General features: G+C 43.7%; 1 protein-coding gene across 2 annotated transcripts in view; it reads left to right on the top strand.

Annotated features, from left to right (window-relative positions):
* Positions 1-21,757, top strand: part of PDGFRL (platelet derived growth factor receptor like) — a 534,427-nt gene that overhangs the window by 41,226 nt on the left and 471,444 nt on the right. For both annotated transcript variants that reach the window (XM_086962582.1, XM_086962581.1), the window contains one exon: positions 3,183-3,458. In XM_086962582.1, coding sequence (XP_086818708.1) covers positions 3,404-3,458 — 55 coding nt within the window. In that variant the 5' untranslated portion in view covers positions 3,183-3,403. The remainder of the gene's footprint in view (positions 1-3,182; positions 3,459-21,757) is intronic.

Below are 21,757 nucleotides of genomic sequence, written 5' to 3'. Positions count from 1 at the left end.
TGGCTGTGTCTGGGGATGTCCAGGATGAGTCGTGCGGAGGCGTTCTGGATGCGTTGGAGTCTTTTTTGAAGTTTGGCTGTGGTTCCGGCATAGAGGGTGTTCCCGTAGTCCAGTCGGCTGGTGACGAGTGCCTGGGTGACGGTCTTCCTGGTTTCGGTGGGGATCCATCTGAAGATCTTGCGGAGCATGCGCAGGGTGTTGAAGCACGAGGATGAGACGGCGTTGACATGTCTAGTCATTGACAGGGAGGAGTCCAGGATGAAGCCCAGGTTGCGTGCGTGGTCCGTTGGTTTGGGAGCGGTGCCCAGGGCCGGGGGCCACCAGGAGACGTCCCAGGCGGAGGGTGATGATCCCAGGATGAGGACTTCCGTCTTGTCTGAGTTCAGTTTAAGGCGGCTGTTCCTCATCCAGTCGGCGACGTCTTTCATCGCTTCGTATAGGTTGGCTCTGGCGGTGGTGGGGTCATTGGTGAGGGAGAGGATGAGCTGGGTGTCGTCGGCGTAGGAGATGATGTTGAGGTTGTGTTGGCGTGCGATGGCTGCGAGGGGGCTCATGTAGACATTGAAGAGGGTGGGGCTGAGTGAGGATCCTTGTGGTACGCCGCAGATGACTTCGGTGGCCTCGGATCTGAACGGAGGGAGGCGGACTCTCTGGGTTCTTCCGGTGAGGAACGAGATGATCCACTCCAGCGCTTTCTCTCGGATTCCGATGTTGCTGAGGCGCTTCACTAGGGTGCGGTGGCAGACAGTGTCGAATCCCGCAGAGAGGTCCAGGAGGATGAGGGCCGCTGTTTCCCCGTTGTCGATCAGGATTCTGATGTCGTCGGTGGCTGCGATTAGGGCGGTCTCAGTGCTGTGGTTGGCCCGAAACCCAGACTGCGAGGGGTCGAGGGATCCGTTCGTCTCAAGGAAGGCGGCAAGCTGTTTGTTGACGGTCTTCTTGATGACTTTGGCCGGAAAAGGAAGGAGCGAGATGGGACAGTAGTTCTTGAGGTCGGTGGGGTCCGCCGTTGGTTTCTTCAGGAGGGTGGTCAGGTCGGCGTGCTTCCAGCTCTCCGGGAAGGTGGCGGTGTGGAGGGAGGGGTTGATGGTGTCTCGGAGATGGGGTGCGATGATGGTGTCGGCTTTGTTGAAGACGTGGTGTGGGCACGGGTCGGTTGGTGATCCGGAGTGGATGGAGATCATCGTGCGGGTGGTGTCTTCGGTGCTGATCGGGGTCCAGTTGCAGAGGGTGGTGGTGGTGGGCGTTGGTTCGGTGGTAGGGTGCGTGGTCTGTGCGTCGAAGCTGTTGTGTATGTCGGCGATCTTGCGGTGGAAGAACGAGGCGAGTGAGTTGCAACGCCCCCGAATCCAGTTGGTATGACAACCGACAACCAGGCGGAGAACTGCTTTTTCAGCTGGTACGAGGGAGCATAGCTGAATAAGGCTTCCTGTTTAAAAGATGTTGGAAGTGGGTGCAGCAACAGAGTATTAACCCTGATGAATCTGCCATAAAAGTTATTGGGCAGTGAAACATGTTGGTTGCAGGTAGTGGTATGCGACATTAAGCTACCAGCCTTTTTACTTCAACTGTGCACACCCCAGTCAGTAATAAAAGTAGTTTCAGAGGTGTGACTGTTGATTTTATTTTTCACTCTGTTTTGTTTGTTTAAGGAGTTACGCTCTAAGCTCCTTGCCATGCACCGCCTCTTTACTATTTCCTTTTTTTCACTTATTCACCAACTTCTGGAATAGGAACGGTCACCTAGGATGAGAAAGGGGCCTAGTCTCTGGTAAACATCTGACCAGATCGCCCCGAGGGTGTTCGCCCGTGAGGTGCCTTCCTCTCCGCCACACATTTTTTCTTGATTAGTTTGGTGTATGTGTGGGTATATGTATGGTCCTATGTAGGGCTGACATTTTTTAGGTTGCGCCAAGTTGAAAATATATGGAACCCCCCACAATCAGTAGTATTGACAGACTAGATTGTTTGTTTAGGGACAGTAGGGCATTAGAGACAATGAACACCTAAATACAGAAATAATATCAGGTGTGCTCCGTAATTCTACGATTGAGAATTCAGGCGGACAAGGGTCTCATGCCCGCTAGATAATTACTAACTAGAGTCCTGGGTACTGGGAATTCTTTTGGATTGATTTCATTGAGTGGAGGGCTTTTCCCTATGAGTACCCATGATTTTCCCCTCTAAGCTCCTCTTGTTATTGAATCCAATCAGAAGTATGCCAATGTCATCATGTTGAAAGGGGTAGCACAGGCACTTTACCACTGGTTAGCAGGGGTAAAATGCACAGTGTTTTACATCCAGAAAAATACAGTCAAACCAAATATATGGGAGTACACTATGGAAGAGATTATCATTTCCAACACAATGCATTGACTCTCTTATAAATTTAAAACCACTTACTCAGAAAATAATTCTAACATTTTTCGAAATGAGGACAGCTCCACAGAATATGACGAGCATCATAATCCATTTGTTAAAATCTCCAACATTGAGAATCTGATTGAAGGCGCATTTTGAATGAGTGGTTAGATGAGAAATTCTTGTTATGCCGTGTTTTAAAATAACTGCATTTTAATTTAGCTTCTCCAAGATTTACAGTGGGTCATATTTGTAATCATTTGCCATAGGTACTGCGTAAAAGGCTCACTATCTCATGTCAAAACTGTCCCCCAACTAAAGATTGGTATGTAGCGACCTGGATGCTCTCTGGTTTGGATTTGAAGGAAAGATAGAAGCAATAAAGCAAGGGAGAGGGAGGAAGAAAGAAAGGAAGGAGGGAATTAAGGTACAGAGGGGTGTAGGGAGGAAAGAATTGGCGATCAGACCAGCTATGAAGAAAAAACGTGTCAGGAGGGTAGAAAGAATGAAAGTCGTGAGTTTTAAAAAGCAGCGGACAAAAGAGAGAAGATGTAAATGGTAGAAGAAGGTGAAAAAAACTAATATAGACACACAAAAATAAATTAAGAATTTTAACAAATATTAATTGAAATGCAAAGCTTCTTTGAAATGTCTGAATAAAGCGCACTTTTCGCATGTGGGTGCTAAAAGTGGCTGTGGTGTGCGGGCCCGTGTCTTCCCCTGCCAGGAATTCCCTGGGAAAGCTACGGCACATTTTTTGCAGGCAGCCAGCAGAGAGCAGACAGCTCTCGCTAACTTATGAAAAATGTTTTTCTTTCAAGGCTTTCCCAGTTTTCACTGAAACTTGATCTTGGCAACAGTCTCCCTCCATTCCACGGAAAATAAAAACCAGCCAACCACATTCCTTGCAGCCCTCCTTTGCGGCATCCTTTGGAAGCGGGCAGGGGAATCTTTCCCGCATCGATCGTGTCGGCTTCCGAGGAGTGGAGTTTGCAGCCGGGAGCGGGCATTAAAGCTTGTGGGCTGACAGATTCCTCCCACCATGAAGATCTGGCTCCTTCTCAGCCTCTTCCTGCTGCACGAAGCCCTTCAAAATGGTGAGTGACGGGGGAGCTGTCAGTGGGTTAGGAGAGGGCGGGAGAGACCGTCTCGGACACGGTGCAGTTTGTCTGAAGTTACCGAGGGCCGCTTCCGGTACGTCCGTTACTTTGCAGAACGCATTATATGCAATTACCAGTTGATCAATCTTCTAAATCAAAGTGGAAGTATGTAGTCTACATCCTGTCAGCATATGTGCAAGCGATGCACTGTGTGGAGCATTCAGTATATTAGTATGTTTTTTTTCACCAACCATGTCTTGCATTTTGCACGAGGTCATGATTTATATAATTCTAATTTATGTTATGATATTCTGTAATAATACAGTACTTGATCGCTAAGATGCATCATCGTTTTTATTTCCATAGGCGTGATTCACGTTCGATGGTAATAGGGAACGTGTGCCCAATGGTGTGTTAAATGCAGTAAATGATACACTTCAGTGCGGTTAGTATTGGAGAGTGGTGTAAAAGTTCACACCCCGTATTGACAACGACAGCTCATGGTAGGTGATTGTGACTTGCTGTACACAGAAGGGTAGTGCACAAGTGGAGCTGCATAAGATCACTTCTTCCTGGGTGACACTTCTCTGGACCGTTTTCCAGAAGTGATGCTACATGATATCCAACTGTCATTATGCACATGTAAAGCCACAAGGTAATCGCCTATAAGTGACAATCCAATGTGGTAATGTACAGAAGATCGCTTTTCCATACGTCGTAATGTAGAAATGATGCTGCACCGAACACCGATGGATGCACAAGGGTCCTTACAAGTGCTGTGCAATACACCGTGGGCCTCATTTACTACAAAATAACGCAGTGCTGCAAGCCATTTTGCTGCGCCGAGCTGCATCATTTTAACCCTTTCGCTGCGGCGGCTATTTCGCCGCAGCGCTTACGGGGCGGGGCGGCCGCGCGGCGGCCGCATGCTGGTGACAGAGCCGCTCCGTCACCAGCCGCGGTTGAGCCGTGCTGGTGACGGAGCGGTTCCGTCATGACCCGCCTCGCTCAATACAACTGCCGCGCAGGTGCGAAATCAGCGCCGCGCAGGCGCAGCGGCCGGGCCATGACGGAACCGCTCCGTCATCAGCACAGCCCAACCGTAGCTGATGACGGAGCGGTTCCGTCATCAGCAGGGGAGGGGTTAAAAGCACAGGGATGCGCCCTATAAACAACAATACGACACATCCATGTGTTTACCCTGCGCTGGCGCACAATTGGCTGCCATGCTCCAGCGCAATCTTGTGAAAACTACAGGAGTATAAACCCTTCAACCACGTTGGGATTGGGGTAGGAAATTAGAAAAAGCATTACCTTATCACTGTATATATTGAACACCTATCACTTATACGCCGTTCACACTGACCACCTTGTCACTTGCGTCGCCACTGTGCACACCACATGCACCTTTATTGCACCAAGTACAACTAGGGTTGAAGTATTGTTTACCTACAGTGTTGATATTACTGTTTATCTTCTTTCCCAATTTTACTTGCAAAAATATGATGGCAATGGCACAAACAAATAGATGTATTAAGTCTCTTCCTTGCTTTGCTGATAATGTTTTTGCATATCTTATCCAACTGTCTAATGAATTACACCTGTTGGGATATTGTTTGCTTTTTCTATGCTCCAGCGCAGGCACCCTTGCATCATGTCAACACTGCAACACTGAGGCTGTGTGTGTCCTTTTTGACCTTCAGAAAGGCTGAGAAAATTACTCATATCAGTTTGCATGTGTGGCACGGATGATTGAGTGAATTACACTCCCATATTTTCTACACAAACGGTGTGTCGTATATACAACCACAACTGGGTTTGTGTTGGGATCTTAGTCCGGACCTGAATAAATCCTGTGGATCAGGTTGGCTAAATATTTGGCTGAAGCATTTAGCCCATCAGATGCTGGAGTCGATTCGTTTCTCACTGAGCATCCTCTTTTGTTTTTAATCATGACAGTGGACCCTGAAATAAATCGTTTGGCAACTATTAGGGTACCCATAAGCAATTTTACATCTAGATCCCTTCGCTTAGTAACACCTTGATGGTCAAGGTTGAGCCCGCATACATATAGAAAGTATGTGGGTTAGAACTTGATGATGAAGAATTCCATAAGGAATCCTAGTGGATGAGAGCCCTTCTAAAACAACAAAGATAGGGTAGGGTAGAGCTTTCTAAACTGTGTGTCCCGACACATTACTGTGTCGCCTGCAAATGGTGAGTGTGTCGCGGGCACTTAGCACATAACTGCTGCTAATTAAAAAGCATTCCTAGACACTCTGCTCTATGGTCTTTTTTAGACCTGTGAAGTGCTCGGGTGTGGATGTGTGTGTGCGCGGGAAACTGGGGGAGGTGACAGATGGTGACAGACAGAGAGAGACGGAGGGAGGAAGACAGAGGGGGGGAGGCAGAGGGCGACAGACAGAGGGAGACAGACAGAGGGAGGAGGATGACAGAGGGAGGGAGACAGACAGAGGGAGGAGGGCGACAGAGGGAGGGAAACAGTGGGAGGAAGACAGAGGGAGGGAAACAGAGACAGACAGATGGAGGGAGACAGAGAGAGGGAGACAGAGAGAGGGAGACAGAGGGAGGGAGACAGAGAGGGAGACAGAGAGCGACACAAAGGGCGACAGACAGAGGGAGGAGGGCGACAGAGGGAGGGAGACAGTGGATGACAGACAAAGGGAGACAGACAGAGGCAGGGAGACAGAGAGAGAGGGAAACCATGGGAGACAGAAAGGGAGACCGAGGGAAGGAGTACTTGATAGACAGAGGGAGGGAGAGAGACAGAGGGAGGGAGACAGAGAGAGAGGGAGAATGAGAGAGAGGGAGACAGAGGTGGGACAAACAGAGGGAGACAGACAGAGGGAGAGAGACAGAGGGACAGAGACAGAGGGACGGAGACAGAGGGAGGGTGACAGACAGAGGGAGGGAGACAGATAGAGGGAGACAGATGGAGGGAGACAGATGGAGGGAGACAGATGGAGGGAGACAAAGGGAGGGAGACAGCTGGAAGGAGACAGAGGGTGGGAGATAGGCAAGAGGGAGACAGGCAAGAGGGAGACAGACAAGAGGGAGACAGAGAGAGAGGGAAACCATGGGAGACAGAGATGAAGACAGAGGGAGGGAGGGAGTACGAGATAGACAGAGGGAGGGAGACAGAGGGAGGGAGACAGAGAGAGAGGGAGACAGAGAGAGAGGGAGACAGAGAGAGAGGGAGACAACGAGAGGGCGACAGAGAGAGAGAGACAGAGAGAGAGCAAGACAGAGGGAGACAGACAGAGGGAGACAGAGGGAGAGAGGGAGACAGATAGAGTGAGTTAGACAGAGGGAGAAAGAGAGAGAGGGAGAGAGGAGAGAGAGGGAGGGTGACAGAGAGAGAGAGGGAGGGAGACAGAGAGAGAGAGAAAGCGAGATGGAGGGAGACAGAGATAGAGACAGAGAGAGGGAGGGAGGGAGAGTGAGACAGAGGGAGGGAGTCAGGGGGAGACAGAGGGAAGGAGGGGGAGACAGAGGGAAGGAGAGGTAGACAGCGGGAGGGAGACAGAGGGAGAGAGAGAGAGAGAGAGAGAGAGAGAGAGAGAGGGAGACAGAGGAAGGGAGACAGAGGGAGGGAGACAGAGTGACAGAGACACGGAGACAGAGAGATGGAGACACGGAGACAGAGGGCAACAGATAGAGGGCAACAGACAGAGGGCGACAGACAGAGAGAGGGAGACAGAGGGAGGGACACAAAGGGAGGGAGACAGAGGAAGGATTGCGACAGAGGGATGGAGAAAGAGGGAGGGAGACAGACAGAGGGAGACCATTTGGCCACTTTTATTTCAAAATTTTCTTCTGGGGGTAGAATCCCCCCCCCCCCCCCCCTCCCGAGCCTTCCTTGGGTGGTTCGGGCTTGCTACACTACCTTACTGTGTCACAAAATGATGCATCTCCAAAAAGTGTGTCACCAACATGAAATGTTTGGAAAGCTGTGGGGTAGGGAGACAACTGATATCAGTCAGAATGGGTGCCTTCTCCTCACTGATGATTCTAGCATACAATTTTGGGAGTGGAGTGATTCCACTTAAAATCCTCTTTCTCCCCTGAATAATTGTTGACACAGAAACCTCAAAAACAGCGAGTGCTTGGTTGAAAGTTATAGGGAAGTAGGGATGGTTTTAAAATAGCACAAGATGACATTATTTGCCCTAAAAGAATAACACATTTTTTTATAGAGATTTATATAGCCCGAACTAGACCCGAATTGGGTCTCAGAGCGTTTTTCATGAGCACCAGGTTCGTTACAGAAGGACACATTCATTTTTGTTAGGCACGGGGAGATTGAGTGATTTGCCCAGAATCACAGGATGTTGAGCGTCATTGACGAGACTCAAACCCGGTTCCCTAGCTTCAAGGTCGACCGCTCTAACCGTAAGGTTACATCCTCTCCCCAAATGCATGTTTAAATACAATATTTATATTTATGCCTCAAATTGGTCCAAATATTTTATCAAATTAAAAGTCAACTAATCACAGTCCCCTTTCAAAAACACCAAATACATACAGCCAGATTCATGAAGCTTAATTGCGCTCGCAAAGGGCCAGATTCTGAGAATCTGGCCCTTTGCGAGTGCAATTTTTGCATTTGGGATTCATCATCCCAAATGCAAAATTCGCTAATAAAGAATTCTCACATTTGCGAGGAATTGCATTTAAGGAATCTCTATTAGAGATTCCTTAAATGCAATTCATTAACCAATTTTAAATAGCGAATTCGCAATTTTTGGCCGCTATTTACCACGAAGTCTGACTGAGATTTATGAAACTGATTTTATGAAAAGCTATGTCGCCCTTGAGTCTTGTCCATTCTATACAAAACTCCAAAATAAATAGCCTGCAAAAGCAATCTCTTTAAAGTAGCTTTTTCAAAGCCCCTTCCACAGCTGTAACTTGGACTTGTTTCAGCTTAAATTTTTGTGAATTACAGCGATGCCAGAAAAGTGAAGTAATCCCCCCATACAGAGGGGACCATCCTGTATCCAACAACTGTCAGTTTTCATAAAGAGATTTGTCTTGTTTTCATTGCCCAACATTACCTTCCACACTTCCTGCGATTTGCTTTTCGGAAATAGCTCTTAAAGACAAAGACCCAAATTTACTATGATTTTTTGTTGGAGTTGCGTCACTCTTTTGGTGCAACCCGAAGCAAAACCATTTCTGGCATTTACTAAGCCACTTTGTATGGCTTTTTCTGATTTAGTAAATACAAAGTAACACAACACAGTGCATAGAACTGCCTTGCATTGTATTGTCTCAGATAGGTGTTACATAGGTGGAGCATGGACATTCCCATACATCTAATGTTATGGATAAATTGAAATCAATAGTTCCTACATGGACCATATATAACTCATTATTAAATGGCCCAAAGGGAATCCCAGCGAGAATTGTAAGATTTGAGGTGCTGCTGTGGTGATGGCTGGACTTTTCTAAAGCAAGATCCATATTGTTGCAGGCAAATCATGGAGGGCATGACCAATAAGAGTATGCTAAATATCATCCCCAAAATAAAGAGCTGACATTATTGATAAAAATATGCTGGTTAATGCCATATACAGATGTAATTGGAGCATAGATTATTTTGTTTCAGCAGGAAAAGGATCTAGGAGCAATGTGACAGTGAGAAGGGACTTGACTAATTATAATTATTGAAATGATAAAAAGTAGGTCTCAAAGGAGCTGCAGGACCACACCTCACTACTCTATATGTCCAAATTAAACCTGATATTAAAAGGAATGATATCTTCCTCCGTGTTGATAGTGTTTTGGGGCAACATGACGAGGCTGGGCTTATGATATAAAAATTAATCAAGTTTGTTAGAGCTCCAAAGAAGCAACTAATCTAGTTACTTAGGGGGAGATTTATGTTGAACTTGCGCCACTTTTACGCTGCTGTTGCGTCACTTCTGTGATGCAGCGACAGTGTAAACCCTGAGCCACATTGCGACATACTTACATCGTGATGCATCTATGAAGATGCGTCACTGTGTAAGGCCCTGCGCCACATGAAACCTGCGTCAGGTTTCATGTGGGCGTTACCACACAGAAGGGGCGTTCTGCCGCAGGAACGCCCCGGAAAAGTGAGTCACTTTACCAACGCTGATGCGTCAAAACCCTGCGCCTGCTTGAAGCAGGCGTTAGGATTGATGCACCACGTTACAGATAGGGCAAGTTGGAAAAGTGCTGGAGTTGCGTGCCGCACGCAACACAACTTCAGCACTGAGCCAACTTCACGCCCTAGATACGACACGCATCTGTTTATTCCTGGGCCATGGTGCGCCCCATCGTAAATGCGGCGCATCATGGGTGACGCAAGGATAAACTTGCGTGCCGCATCGTTCCTGGCGCATCTCTGCTGATTTGCAGAGATGCGTCAGGCAACATAAATCTGCCCCTTAGTGATCAAGTCCTCTGATAAGGGGCAACATGTTGTAATTTCTATAAAGAAATTCACTGAAGAGGCATATACACAGCTAAGATAGTCTCTGCTATATCAGATTCAATCTTGATCCAACTTTGACTTTACAGAACAAAATTAATTATTTAGTTGATAAATGGATAGAACTGGATATCCTCAATCAGGGATGTATGTCGTTACTACGCATCCTTATATAACACATGTCTTTACCACACAGGTTTTATAACACAAGTCGTTACAACGACTTGCGTTACAGGGCGCTGGATAGTGAATAGTTTAATTTACTATTCTAAATCCAGTCCCCGTGGATAGTAGGGAAGGTTTTGGATAGTAAATTAAACTATTCCCTATCCTACAGCGCCCCCCAGCGCAAGTCATTGTAACGACTTGTGTTGTAAAAGTTGCTTGGTAAAGGTACTGTGTGGTAAAAGTTGTGTTGTTAACGCTTTTCCCTCTCAAACATGATGTCACCATGACACCCATGTTAAAAGTGGGTATGGCTAGAGTTTTTTTTGTAAAAAAGGATGAAGGCCTTCACCTAAGTAGGTGGAATGCTTCATCATTGTCCCGCTCCTCGCCACAAACCATACACTTGGTTAATGCCATGGGCGCACCTGGTGCTCGTTAAGAGGTTGTATTACCTTTTTTGTTTGAACATCTTCCTAAAGGTCAGGTGGACTGCACCATGCAATGTTAAAAATGTGTTCAGAGATGCTAATTAATTAGTACTATTCGTACTTCCTAGTCGCATCATTAAAACCTGGATACACAAGGGTCTTGCATAATGTAGATCCTTGTTTTTTTTTTTTATAGCGTCAACATGTTTCTGCTAATGTGCCCATCCCGTATGGGTCCCCGGCATTCATGAGGATCCCGAATAATAAGCAATCTACTTATTCTTATTATTTTCTATAAAGTTCGTAGCCAGGTTAACTGTCACATTCAGGGAAAGGATAGAAAACGTATTTCTACTTTAGTGTTTTCGCATCATTGGTAGAAGAACTAAGGAAAATTCACAGAATCAGCTAAAGTTGAACACCATTGGGGGCGTGTCTTGCGCGCCGCACTGTGATGGCGGCTTGTGCTTGAGCTCCGGGGTGAAGCCGGCTGTCGGGACGATTCTGGGATTCCTACGGACAGCGTCTTGTCTCCGTAATCGGCACATCGATGCAGGATGATGCCGTGAGCGTTGTTTGTGGAGTTTACTTGCTGGAGACGTCTGGAAACTGTTTTGGTTGTAGTTAGGAGTCCGGCTCCCGGTTTTTTAGCGAGCGACCGCCATTTTGTATTACTGGCGTCGCTCGCGTTTTTTCTTCAACGCATTTGTGTCAGCTGGCTTGGCTTGATGCCGGACACTACAGGAAGGTGACATTTATCAATTTATTATTCATGTGGGCTCATTGTTGCTTATGGCTATTCCCTTTCATCTTTATGAGGCTTTTTGCTTTGAATGATGCAGCTCCTCTCATCTTTCACCTCTAAGTGGGGTCTCTGGATTCAGCATGGATGAGGGACTCCTTTTATTATTATGGGGTGCTTTGAGGTCTGAGCAGGCTCTTTTTTCACCGCTCCTGCTGATTTTGGAATGGTTCTTTTTCTTCTTCATTGGTCATTCCCCACCATTTAGTGATATACTTCTACCCTGAGAGACATTGGTTGCCTAACACATATTGCCTATTGATTCTATTGGGGCCTAGTGAGCTTCTATTTTCTTCTGTACCACTTTGTGATCCTGTGTTGCTCTGAATATACCTGTATTGTCTCCTGGTGTGCCTGTTCAGACCTTTTGGGCTCTTCCTTATGGCTGACAATATGGGTCCTTCCACCAATGCTAAAGACGCTAAGGGTGCGTTAAAAAGGGCCAAACAGATGTCTCCTATCCCGGAGTCGTCTCAGAAGGAGTCTACGACCACATTGGATACTATTCTATCACGTTTAAATGCAGTACATGATATATCTCAATCTACCAAGACTAATACTGATTTATTACAGGTTGAGGTGGCTGCTATTAGGAATGATTTCAAAGCCCTATCTATTTGTGTTACGAATGCGGAGTCATGTATTAGTGGGGTGGAGGACTCCGCGCAACAGCATGCTAAGTCTCTTCAACAAATGGAGCTTTCCATGGTGGCTTTGCGGAGAGACCTCACGGATCAAGAAGATCGCAATCGTCGGAGTAATCTGCAAATTTTTGGCCTTCCTGAAGATACGGAAAAAGCGGCTCCCTCGATGATAGATTTTCTATACCAATGGCTTCCTACTACCTTACGACTGTCGTTTCAGAAGGACTTTGAAATCGAAAGGGCTCATCGAGTTCCTACTTTTAAGCCCAAGTCTGCTACATATCCCAGAGCGATAATTTTTAAACCGCTGCGTCATCAGCATTCAGAGCAAATTTTAGCTCACATGAGGAAGATTAAGGCGGTGTCTTGGGAAGGTCATCGAATTTCTATTTCGCAAGACTTTGCCAGAGATACTGTCATTCAACGGAAAGGTTTTCTACAACTGCGGAAACGTCTTTTGGACATGCACATTCCCTTCTCCTTTGCTGGTCCCTCAAAATTTTGCATTACCTATAAGGGTCGCTCTCGAGTTTTTGATGAACCTTCCGAGCTTTCCTCCTTTCTTGACAACCAGTCTGATTCCCAGATGGATTCTTCTCCTTCTTTTGCTCCCTCTGGAACCTGATGTCTAGTTCTCGCTTTATTTTCATGGCATTTTACTTCTTTAGCTTTTGCTTATGTACTGGTTTCTTGATATAATTTTTGGATTCTTCATGTTATTAGATCTTGCATGATGTTTTTTCCTTCCTGTTTTGTTCTTTCTTCTTTTCTTTTGTATTGTCGTATTCGTTCATGTTGTTACCCCTTGTGAGTCCTTCCTAGACAGTTGGTCTGACTCTTACATGGATTCTTGCCCTGTTTCCTGATCCCTCTGTTCCTGTTGTTGGTTGTGCTTCTTTTCTTGCCTCGGTACCTTTTTCCTGTTTCGCTTAGGAAAATGCCTCTAGTTATATATACTAGATCTTTCTCTTTTCACGTTGTTTTGTTTGTACCCTGTCTTTTACTTTTGTCTCTCATACTTTGGTTTTAGGCTCTGTTTTGGTATCCATACTTTTCCTTCCTTTGCTGTTGTTTTTTTAGGTCGCTGTTTTGTACTTTGTAGTGTTCATGATGTTTTTTGTATTGTGATCATTGCTCGTCTGCTGGTCTTCCTCAGCTTACAGGTTGGATGTACTTATGTGTTGACAGTCTTTCTCTCCTTGTAGCTCATATGTTTTTTTCTGTTCCTTTCTGGATGTCTCTACGGCTCATACGTGTAATTTTATATATTTGCCTTGTGGTTCGGGTATACGTTTCATTTATACTTGATTCACATGCTTGCATGCTTTATGTTCTTTGGATGAGATATTCTGTTTTACTATTTCTTCTTGTTCTTGTTTCTGGTGTTTTTTACCAGTACAACATTTGTTCAGAATTATTTTTATCTATAAAGTATGTTTCTCTAATTTTATAGGCGCATTGCATACCTTATTCAATTATTGCACTGTATTTTTCTTGTTTGCTTTTTTGATGAATTTATATTTATATTTATTATTACTTTTCGTTTCTGTTTACTACTGTTGCTTGTTATTATAGTATTTATTGAGAATTAATTCTGACTAGTTCATACGCTCGATTAGTTCAATGATCGTTTCTACTCATTTTTTATAGCTTTTGTCTTTCTTTTTCTTTGATGAATTTGATTGTTGGTTTATGGCTCATTGCTATTCATGTCGCCTTTTACTATGGTATTTCTTAAACACTAGCTTTGTTGCATGTTTAGTACATATGTCCCATATATAAGGTTTAAGTTCTACTCTTTATATCTAGCTGTCTGGTTCACCTTTAGATTGCTTTTATATTCATTATTATTGCGTGTTTCACAGATAGTCATATGGTTTTTTATCTTAAAGTATATTGAATCTTTGTATTCCCGTTTCTATTTAGCTCAGAGGCCTTTTCGGCCTCTTTCCATTCTTTCCAACTCTACACCCCGCATTCTTCTGCCTCTTTTATTGCCTGGTGTGCCTATCACTTACTTTTCTGTCTACTATGATGCTGTTATTTCAACTATTGTCTGTTTCCTGACGGACCCCCTGTTTGCCCCTTCCATGTCCCCCCTGGTATGATTCTGGTCCTCTATAGACCTCCCCTGGTGGGTCTTTTTCTTTTTCTTTTTCTATCCTTTTTTTCTGCCTCTCTCTCTCTCGTTTTCTTTTCCTTTTCTCTTTCTTGCCTTTCTTCTTCTTTCTGCTCTTGGATCCTCGGGTAGTGCTTTTCATTTGTGTTGGTGGCTGTTGGACTTTGGTGGGTGTTTGGTTCGGTGTCTTACCTCCTCTATCATATTTGTTGCTCGGATTTTCTTTTTGTATTAGCCTATGTCTGGTTTGAATGTAGTCTCCCTTAATGTTATGGGGTTAAACCATCCGGTTAAGAGGGCTAAAGTTCTTGACTACTGTAAATCCTTATCTTCGGATTTGGTGGTCTTACAAGAGACAAAGGTTTCCTATAAAGAAGCTTTGTTATTAAGGAAAGAGTTGGTTCTTGATGTTGTGTGTTCGGATGCACTTGGTAAAAAGAATGGGGTCATAACACTTATCTCTAAGAAATCTGGGCTATCAGTGATTTCTGCTGAGCATGATTCTGAGGGATGTTGGTTGTTATCTAGATTGACTGATGGTACTGCTGATCTTTATGTTCTAAACATTTATGCTCCAAATGCTGATGATCCTTCTTTTTGGCAAAAGATCATTAAACAACTAGCTCTTACACCGCATAACGGCAACTTGATCGTTGGTGGTGATTTTAATTTACCATTAGATCCGGTCCTGGATAGGAACTCGGCTTTCTCTTTCCATCCTCCTAGAGCACAGAAGCAGTTGTTAAATATGTGTTCTTCTGCGAATCTTCAAGATATTTCGCGTCTTCATAATCCTACGGGTAGTGATTTCTCCTTTTTTTCCTCTCCTCATTCCAGCTTTTCTCGTATTGATTATCTCTTAGTTCATTCGTCTTTAGTGCAACACTCAGGTTCTCCGTATATTCATCCTATTCTTATCTCAGACCACGCAGCTGTTTCTTTCTCTCTCCTTAATCTGGCCCCTAAGAGGAAGCCTTCCTCCTGGAGACTTAATACGGAAATTCTCCATGACGATGATCAGGTTCAGAGTATACATGGTGAGATTGAACATTATTTTTCGGATAATGAAGGCTCAGATAGCTCTCCGGTGGTTCTATGGGACGCTTATAAGTGTACACTCAGGGGTCATATTATTAAAGTTATGGCGAAAAAAAATGCTGACATCAAGAGGGAACTTGCAGAATTAGAGGATGGTATCAAACGACAGGAGCTTCTCTTTCGACGTAGGAATGATAAACACTTGTTGCAATCCATCAAAACTCTGAAATATTCCTATAACACTATCGTTACTAAGAGGGCTCATATTGGGGTTCAGGCCCAGAAGTCAAAACGATTACTTTTGAAGAATCGTGCTGGTAAGATTCTGGCCGCCACTTTGAAATTTCAAGAGTCTAACTTTAAATCCTCTCATATCTCCTCTATTACTGACAGATCTGGGACTAAAAGGTTCCAGACTAAGAAGATTCTTGAGGTGTTTCGAGATTTTTATAGTTCTCTCTACACTCCCACTAACCAGGTGTCGTTAGAGGATTGCCATTTTTTATTTAAAACTATCCCTCTTCAGTCGGTATCTATGGCGGATGGTGGGCAATTGGGTGGCCCGATTACTTCTGAGGAATATTATTCATGCAATTAAATCCCCTCGGTCTGGTAAGGCCCCTGGACCGGATGGCTTTCCCATCTTGTTTTATAAAACTTTTCTTCCTTCTATGGTTCCTCGTCTGTTTTTGACGTGTTTGTTCAGGATAATGCGGTTTCAGGTACTGCGGCGGATGCTACTATTGTAGTACTGCCAAAGGAAGGAAAAGATATCTCTGATCCTAAACATTTTCGCCCGATTTCCCTCCTTAATATGGAAGCCAAAATCTTTGCGAAGATTCTTGCTAAATGCTTAGAATCTTATATTCCTTCTTTAGTCCACTCATCTCAGACGGGGTTTGTGAAGGGTAGACTGGCTAGGGATAACATCCGTACCTTCTGCCATATTTTGGGTACAGCTAAGCAGTCTACGCTTCCTGCTGCTGCTTTAGCCTTAGATGCTGAGAAGGCTTTTGATAAGGTATTGTGACCTTTTCTCCAGGCTGTTCTTCATGCACATAATCTTGGTGACTCTTTTGTTAACATGGTCATGTCCTTATATGCTCAACCGAAAGCGAATATTAGGGGTAATGGGGCTACTTCCGAGTTTTTCAGTCTTCGTCAAGGTACCCGTCAAGGATGTCCATTATCCCCGCTTTTATTTTTATTAGCTATTGATCCCCTTCTTACATTACTTAATCTCCATCCAGATATTAAAGGGTTTACTTTTGGTCCACATTGCATAAAGACAGCAGCTTATGCGGATGATGTCCTTATTTTCTCGGATGACATTGTTTCCGCTATTCTCGCGCTTATGGATATTATTGCTCTTTTTTCTAAGGTCTCTGGTTATACTCTTAACAAGGACAAAAATGAGATGTTCCCCCTGAATGCTTATTGTTTCCCAGCGCATATGGGTACCGCTGGTTTTAAGTGGCAATCTAAACGTCTCAAGTATTTAGGGATTTGGTTCTGTGGTACCCTATATGATACGGTGGCTTATAATGAGGCGCAAACTCTACTCAAAGTTTGTCAGCTTTTAGATACTTGGTCTCCGAAATATATTTCTTGGTGGGGTTGTATTCAAACTCTCAAAATGATGATTACTCCTATTATTAACTTTGTTTCTTCTATGCTTCCAGTGAAATTGTCCTCTTCCTTTTTCCGCTACATTGACTCCATTACGTCTAAGTTTCTTTGGAGTGATAAGAGGGCTAGAATTGCGTATAAGTCATTGAGAAAACCTTACGAGATGGGTGGTTGTAATTTTCCTGATTGGGAAAAATACCAGGTGGCTTTTTTAGCTTCCCAAGGTGCTTTGTGGTTTTCCTCGACTCCTGTTCTCACGCCTTCCTGGTTACCTATTGAGCAACACCTTTCATTTCCTTTACCAACTTCTTCTTTCTTAACTTCTTCGACCTTATCCATTCCTTTCTCCCGTTCAATTATCATTGATACTATGGCAGCAGTTCGGGCCGTGGATAAGAAAGTTGCTACCCCGATTCATAAATCGAGATGGGCTTCGTTGTGGCATAATCCTAGAATAAAATTTGTTATTGATCCCACGCTGATCCCTTACTGGACTTCTAAAGGAGTGACGTTAGTTCGTCATTTATATGACTCCAATAATGATCCGTTGCCCTTTTCCTCCTAAGCCCAACAGTTTTCGCTATCTAATTTAGACTTTTATACCTTTCTGAAAATTAAAGTAGCTCTTTCTAAATTACGCTTGGAGCCCAATTCTCCCACTAATATGTTATTTTCATTGTGGCTTCGATCTGGTCATGTGGCTTCACAAATTTATAAATTGCTGTCTTCTAATTCACCTGCTTTACATACTGTTACCCAACAGACATGGTTGCACCACTTTGATAAGGATTTTACTGGGCATATTTCACCGGAGACGTGGCAGTTGATTGGGAAATTTTCTCTCCGTGATAAGATCGCTCCTTCTTTAACTCAGTCTAAATTTTTCTCTATTAACCTTCTCCATTGGACTCCTGTGCATTTACATTCACTACATTTGATCTCTGTTGGAGTTGTTGTGTGGCTACTGGTGATTATCCGCATATGTTTTTCAACTGTTCTCTTCTATAACCCTTTTGGGATCTCATACATAAACATCTTACATTGATTTTTAATATTAAGTTTCAGCTTTCCTTTCCCATGGTTCTGCTGGGCACATTAGCTTCCAGAGTACCTTTGCCATTAGATACCTTAGATTTGCAATTGATGGATCTTTTATTGACAGTTGCTGTCAAGGTAATTCTTATGGAATGGAAGTCTTTTGCTTCCATATCCTATCATACATGGTGGGCACGGGTTTTTTTTTTACGTAGTGCACACATTTCAGTTGAGGCGGCCCATCTTACCCCTACTATTTCGGGTAATGTTTGGAAAGCCTTAGACACATATATGGATTTAACTTCGAAGGGTTTGGTTGACCAGTATCCTTTTGTGCCCTCTGATTGATTGCTGTTTGTGTTTTTTGTGTTTTTTGTGTGTTGTGTTTTTGTAGCACTGCAGTTGATCCTTTTTCCTCCCCTTCCTCTTGCTCCCTTCTTTCCTTTCCCCCTTGTTCTTTTTCTTTTTCTCACTCTTCTCTTTTTCCTCCTTTTTGCTCTCTTCCTTTCTATATTCCTTCCATTCATAGTAGTGATACCTTCTTAGGGGTACTCTGGTGCATTATTATTTCCCTTATGGGTTTTACATATTTCATCAATGTATTACCTGCGGAGCTTGTTCTAACCTGATATGTATGCAGTAATGTACCTATGAATTGTTTTAATTGAGTGTATCACTTTCTATTATATTTTATATATGTATTATGGTTCTTAAAATTTAATTAAAATTTCTTGAACTAAAAAAAAAAAAAAAGGGTTGAACACCATTGCAATGACGACTTGGGAGACAGTTCAACGTCAGTATTATGAGTAAAGATTATTGGAGAGCAGATAGCAACCCAGCACATCTCATCACTACAAAGACACACAAGTGCTACCATCACACAGCATACAGCACAAAGTCTGAGCTTTAAAACAGTAATTACGTCACAGGCTGCATAGGTATGCCATTTAAGATCAGCGTACCTACACCGGTTCATGAGAACCATGTTGCTTACTGGATTGAGTCACATGTCTAGTACCTCAGTAAAGTATGGAGGTTAGAGAAAAATTTACCTTTAGTAGAATTATGTTGGTGCAAGACCACCAAGTATTGCTCCATACTCTCCGGAGAAACATCACTCGGTGTTCTGCTAGGATGCATCACTCGATGCTCCCCTGACACAGCCTGTGCCCCCCCTGCTACTTATCAACCTTCCCCAATATAATTCATATCATTTCCTTCCCACTTTTGTATAAGGTACTGTATGCTTCTTGGTTGCTTTGCATTGATTCTTATAGGGCTGTTTGTGTGCATGTGTGTAGCCTATTGTAATTTGTGAAAATGTGAGTATTTAGGTGTGTTTATTGGTGTGAATGTGTTCATGCTCTTTGCATATACCTGTGCCTGTATGATCATTCACAGTACAAAAGCCAAATGTAAACCCTTAGTCATTGCACAATGTTTGCTGGGCATCATGGTTTTTTGTGAAGCAAAATGTGTTTGTGGTGCTACAATAGTGCCCTTAGCTGTCACATACGAGCCTAGTGGTGACCATATGACAGTCATCATCAAGCACTTCCCTACTTTCAAATATTAATGGCCTTCAGATTTCTGCAGAACATGTATTTTATATTTTTTTCTTGTCCCTTGTTTTAAAAGTAGATAGCTTCCTGATTCATACAGCTGAAGGTTTAAGGTATATATGGCGCCATGATTGAACTATAGTAATGTAAGGGGTCTAAGGTTTGAGCTAGAGGTTCCTTTTTATCATGCTCCATCACGCGTTTATCTGTCTGAGCATACTGAAAAGGTAATGAGTTGGGTCAGTGCAAGATTGTCGTGGATGTCGTCAAGTCTTTAGTTTCTGCCGTGGTTTATAACCTGATGATTCGCTAGTAGAGGCCACTGTCTATTCCAGTACTTATATACACAAGAGCTTCTATTGGATGTTTCATGGGTCTTGGACTTCCATTTTGCATCAGGACATGCTTTATACAGGCATCATCACCCTTCCAGAACATGTCCAGGAAGGGATTATTTGATAGGCCTGGTGCACTGCACCTGGGTAAGCAAGACCGAACAAGGAAAAAGTAGGGAACAAAAAAAATATCTGTAATAGACATTAAATGGTAGGAACATTTGTAGCGTGGACCTGGCAGTGCAGCTGAACAATGGAGGCCCACAAGCAACCCCTCACACCGACGGAGCTGGAACTGGATCGCGGGGGGAAAAGCCCGCAAAAAAATGCCACGCTAGGATTGGGCGCGTCTTTTAAAATTTGGAGGCCGCCCAATGGGAACTGGTGGGGCAGCTAGGGATAGAGGATAAAAGGGGGGACAGGGCTTCCTTCCAAATTATACTTGCTTGGGAGTGCACTGATCTCATCGTCGATTCCCACCCACCCACACCAGATTACGGTAGTCGCAGACATAAGGCATGGGGGGAAGGGCTGAGGCAGCATAGAAAGGTACCCACAAAAAGAGTAAGTGCTCAAACAGTGCCCTTGGGATGCTTCACGGCAAGGGCATGGAGGAGCAGGCAAGGGGTCAGCAAAAATACTGGCCAGGCAGAATGGCACTGGCAACCCGGGCCAGGCCTAACTGCCGCCCACGAGGTCAGTAGCAAGAGAAGCTTAGAATCCAGAAACACTGGAATACCTGTGGAACTGACCACTGCTCATAACGTGTGCTGTCGGCTAGAAAGAAACAGAATGAGTGGATCTTTATCACCAAGAAATGCAAATAATGACAAAACATGGGTCGCGAATGTCCAACCATGAACGTTATGAAATGTTGATCCATGCTTTATGTACTATGCAATAAAACTGCAGCCTTTTTACACTATAACCTTGTGTCCTTCGAGATGTGTGAGGAAAAAGGGGTGTGACAAATGGGAGCCATGAAATAGTAAGGGAGAACAAACTCGCAGGCCTGGGAGGGGTTACTATCGGATAAAAAATCTGTTAGTAATAGTGGAAATTGTAATGCATAACATCGCATGAACTCTCTTTCTCATTCAACAACTCAGAGTTCCGACCATAATCTAGTACCTATTGTAAAGAGTAACATGCAACTACACTTTAGTTCACGTTTGTCAGCTACTAAACATTTCCTGTTAATTTATCTACAATTGATATTGTTTCCAAAACCCGACATAGCATCCCTTATTGCAAATTATTTATTTATTGAGGAGTGTTTTTAAACCGATGAATCATTTATTTCGGGTACATTCGAATGAAAAATAGAGCTTGACATTGAAGTTACAGATCAGATACAGTAAGTAACCGAGTTGAATATGTTTCAATGACGACCCTTGTTAACTAAAAGGTAAACTTAATATTCAGACTCTTACAATAATTGTACAGTAGAGTACACTAATGTGTTCATCTGTACATTATACAAATATAGCAAGTCAGTGAGGAGTTCCATGACATAATAGAGGAAGAAAGCCAACAGGCCAGGTTTCTTTATAAAGTCATGGAACTCTAAAGTGACTTGCAATTTCCTTATCATGTAGGATATGATAATTTGATTGTTTTAAAACTGCCCACACCATCATCTTTCCCACAAACCACTTAAATCCTGGGTACCTGGCTCTTCCATATGAAAGAGATAGCATGTTTGCAAACATGAATAACACAAGTAGAATCTCTACTGCAAAATGAAACACTCCAAAGAAGCAGTTATATATTTGTTACAAAAAGATATTAGAATCAGTTTAATACGTCAACATTTTTTATGCTTTATTTAGCTGGGAATGTATAGAAACCCACAGAGAGATTCTATATTTTCTATAATTACCTAATGTGTGCAACAGATAAAAATTGCAATGCATATCTCCTTTTGCTTATCTACCCTGCAGAAGAAGGAAACGTTGTCTTTCCGTTTCGATTGTTTTTTAATTGTAGCTTTAATTATGTCCTGCCCTTCACTTTGTCTTCTTGCTCTTGGAGCTGGTATTTTAACATCAG

This window comes from Lissotriton vulgaris, chromosome 3_1 (assembly GCF_964263255.1).
Source record: "Lissotriton vulgaris chromosome 3_1, aLisVul1.2, whole genome shotgun sequence".
In the NCBI taxonomy this organism is placed as follows: Eukaryota; Metazoa; Chordata; class Amphibia; order Caudata; family Salamandridae; genus Lissotriton; species Lissotriton vulgaris.
This window is presented reverse-complemented; position numbering and strand designations above follow the sequence as displayed.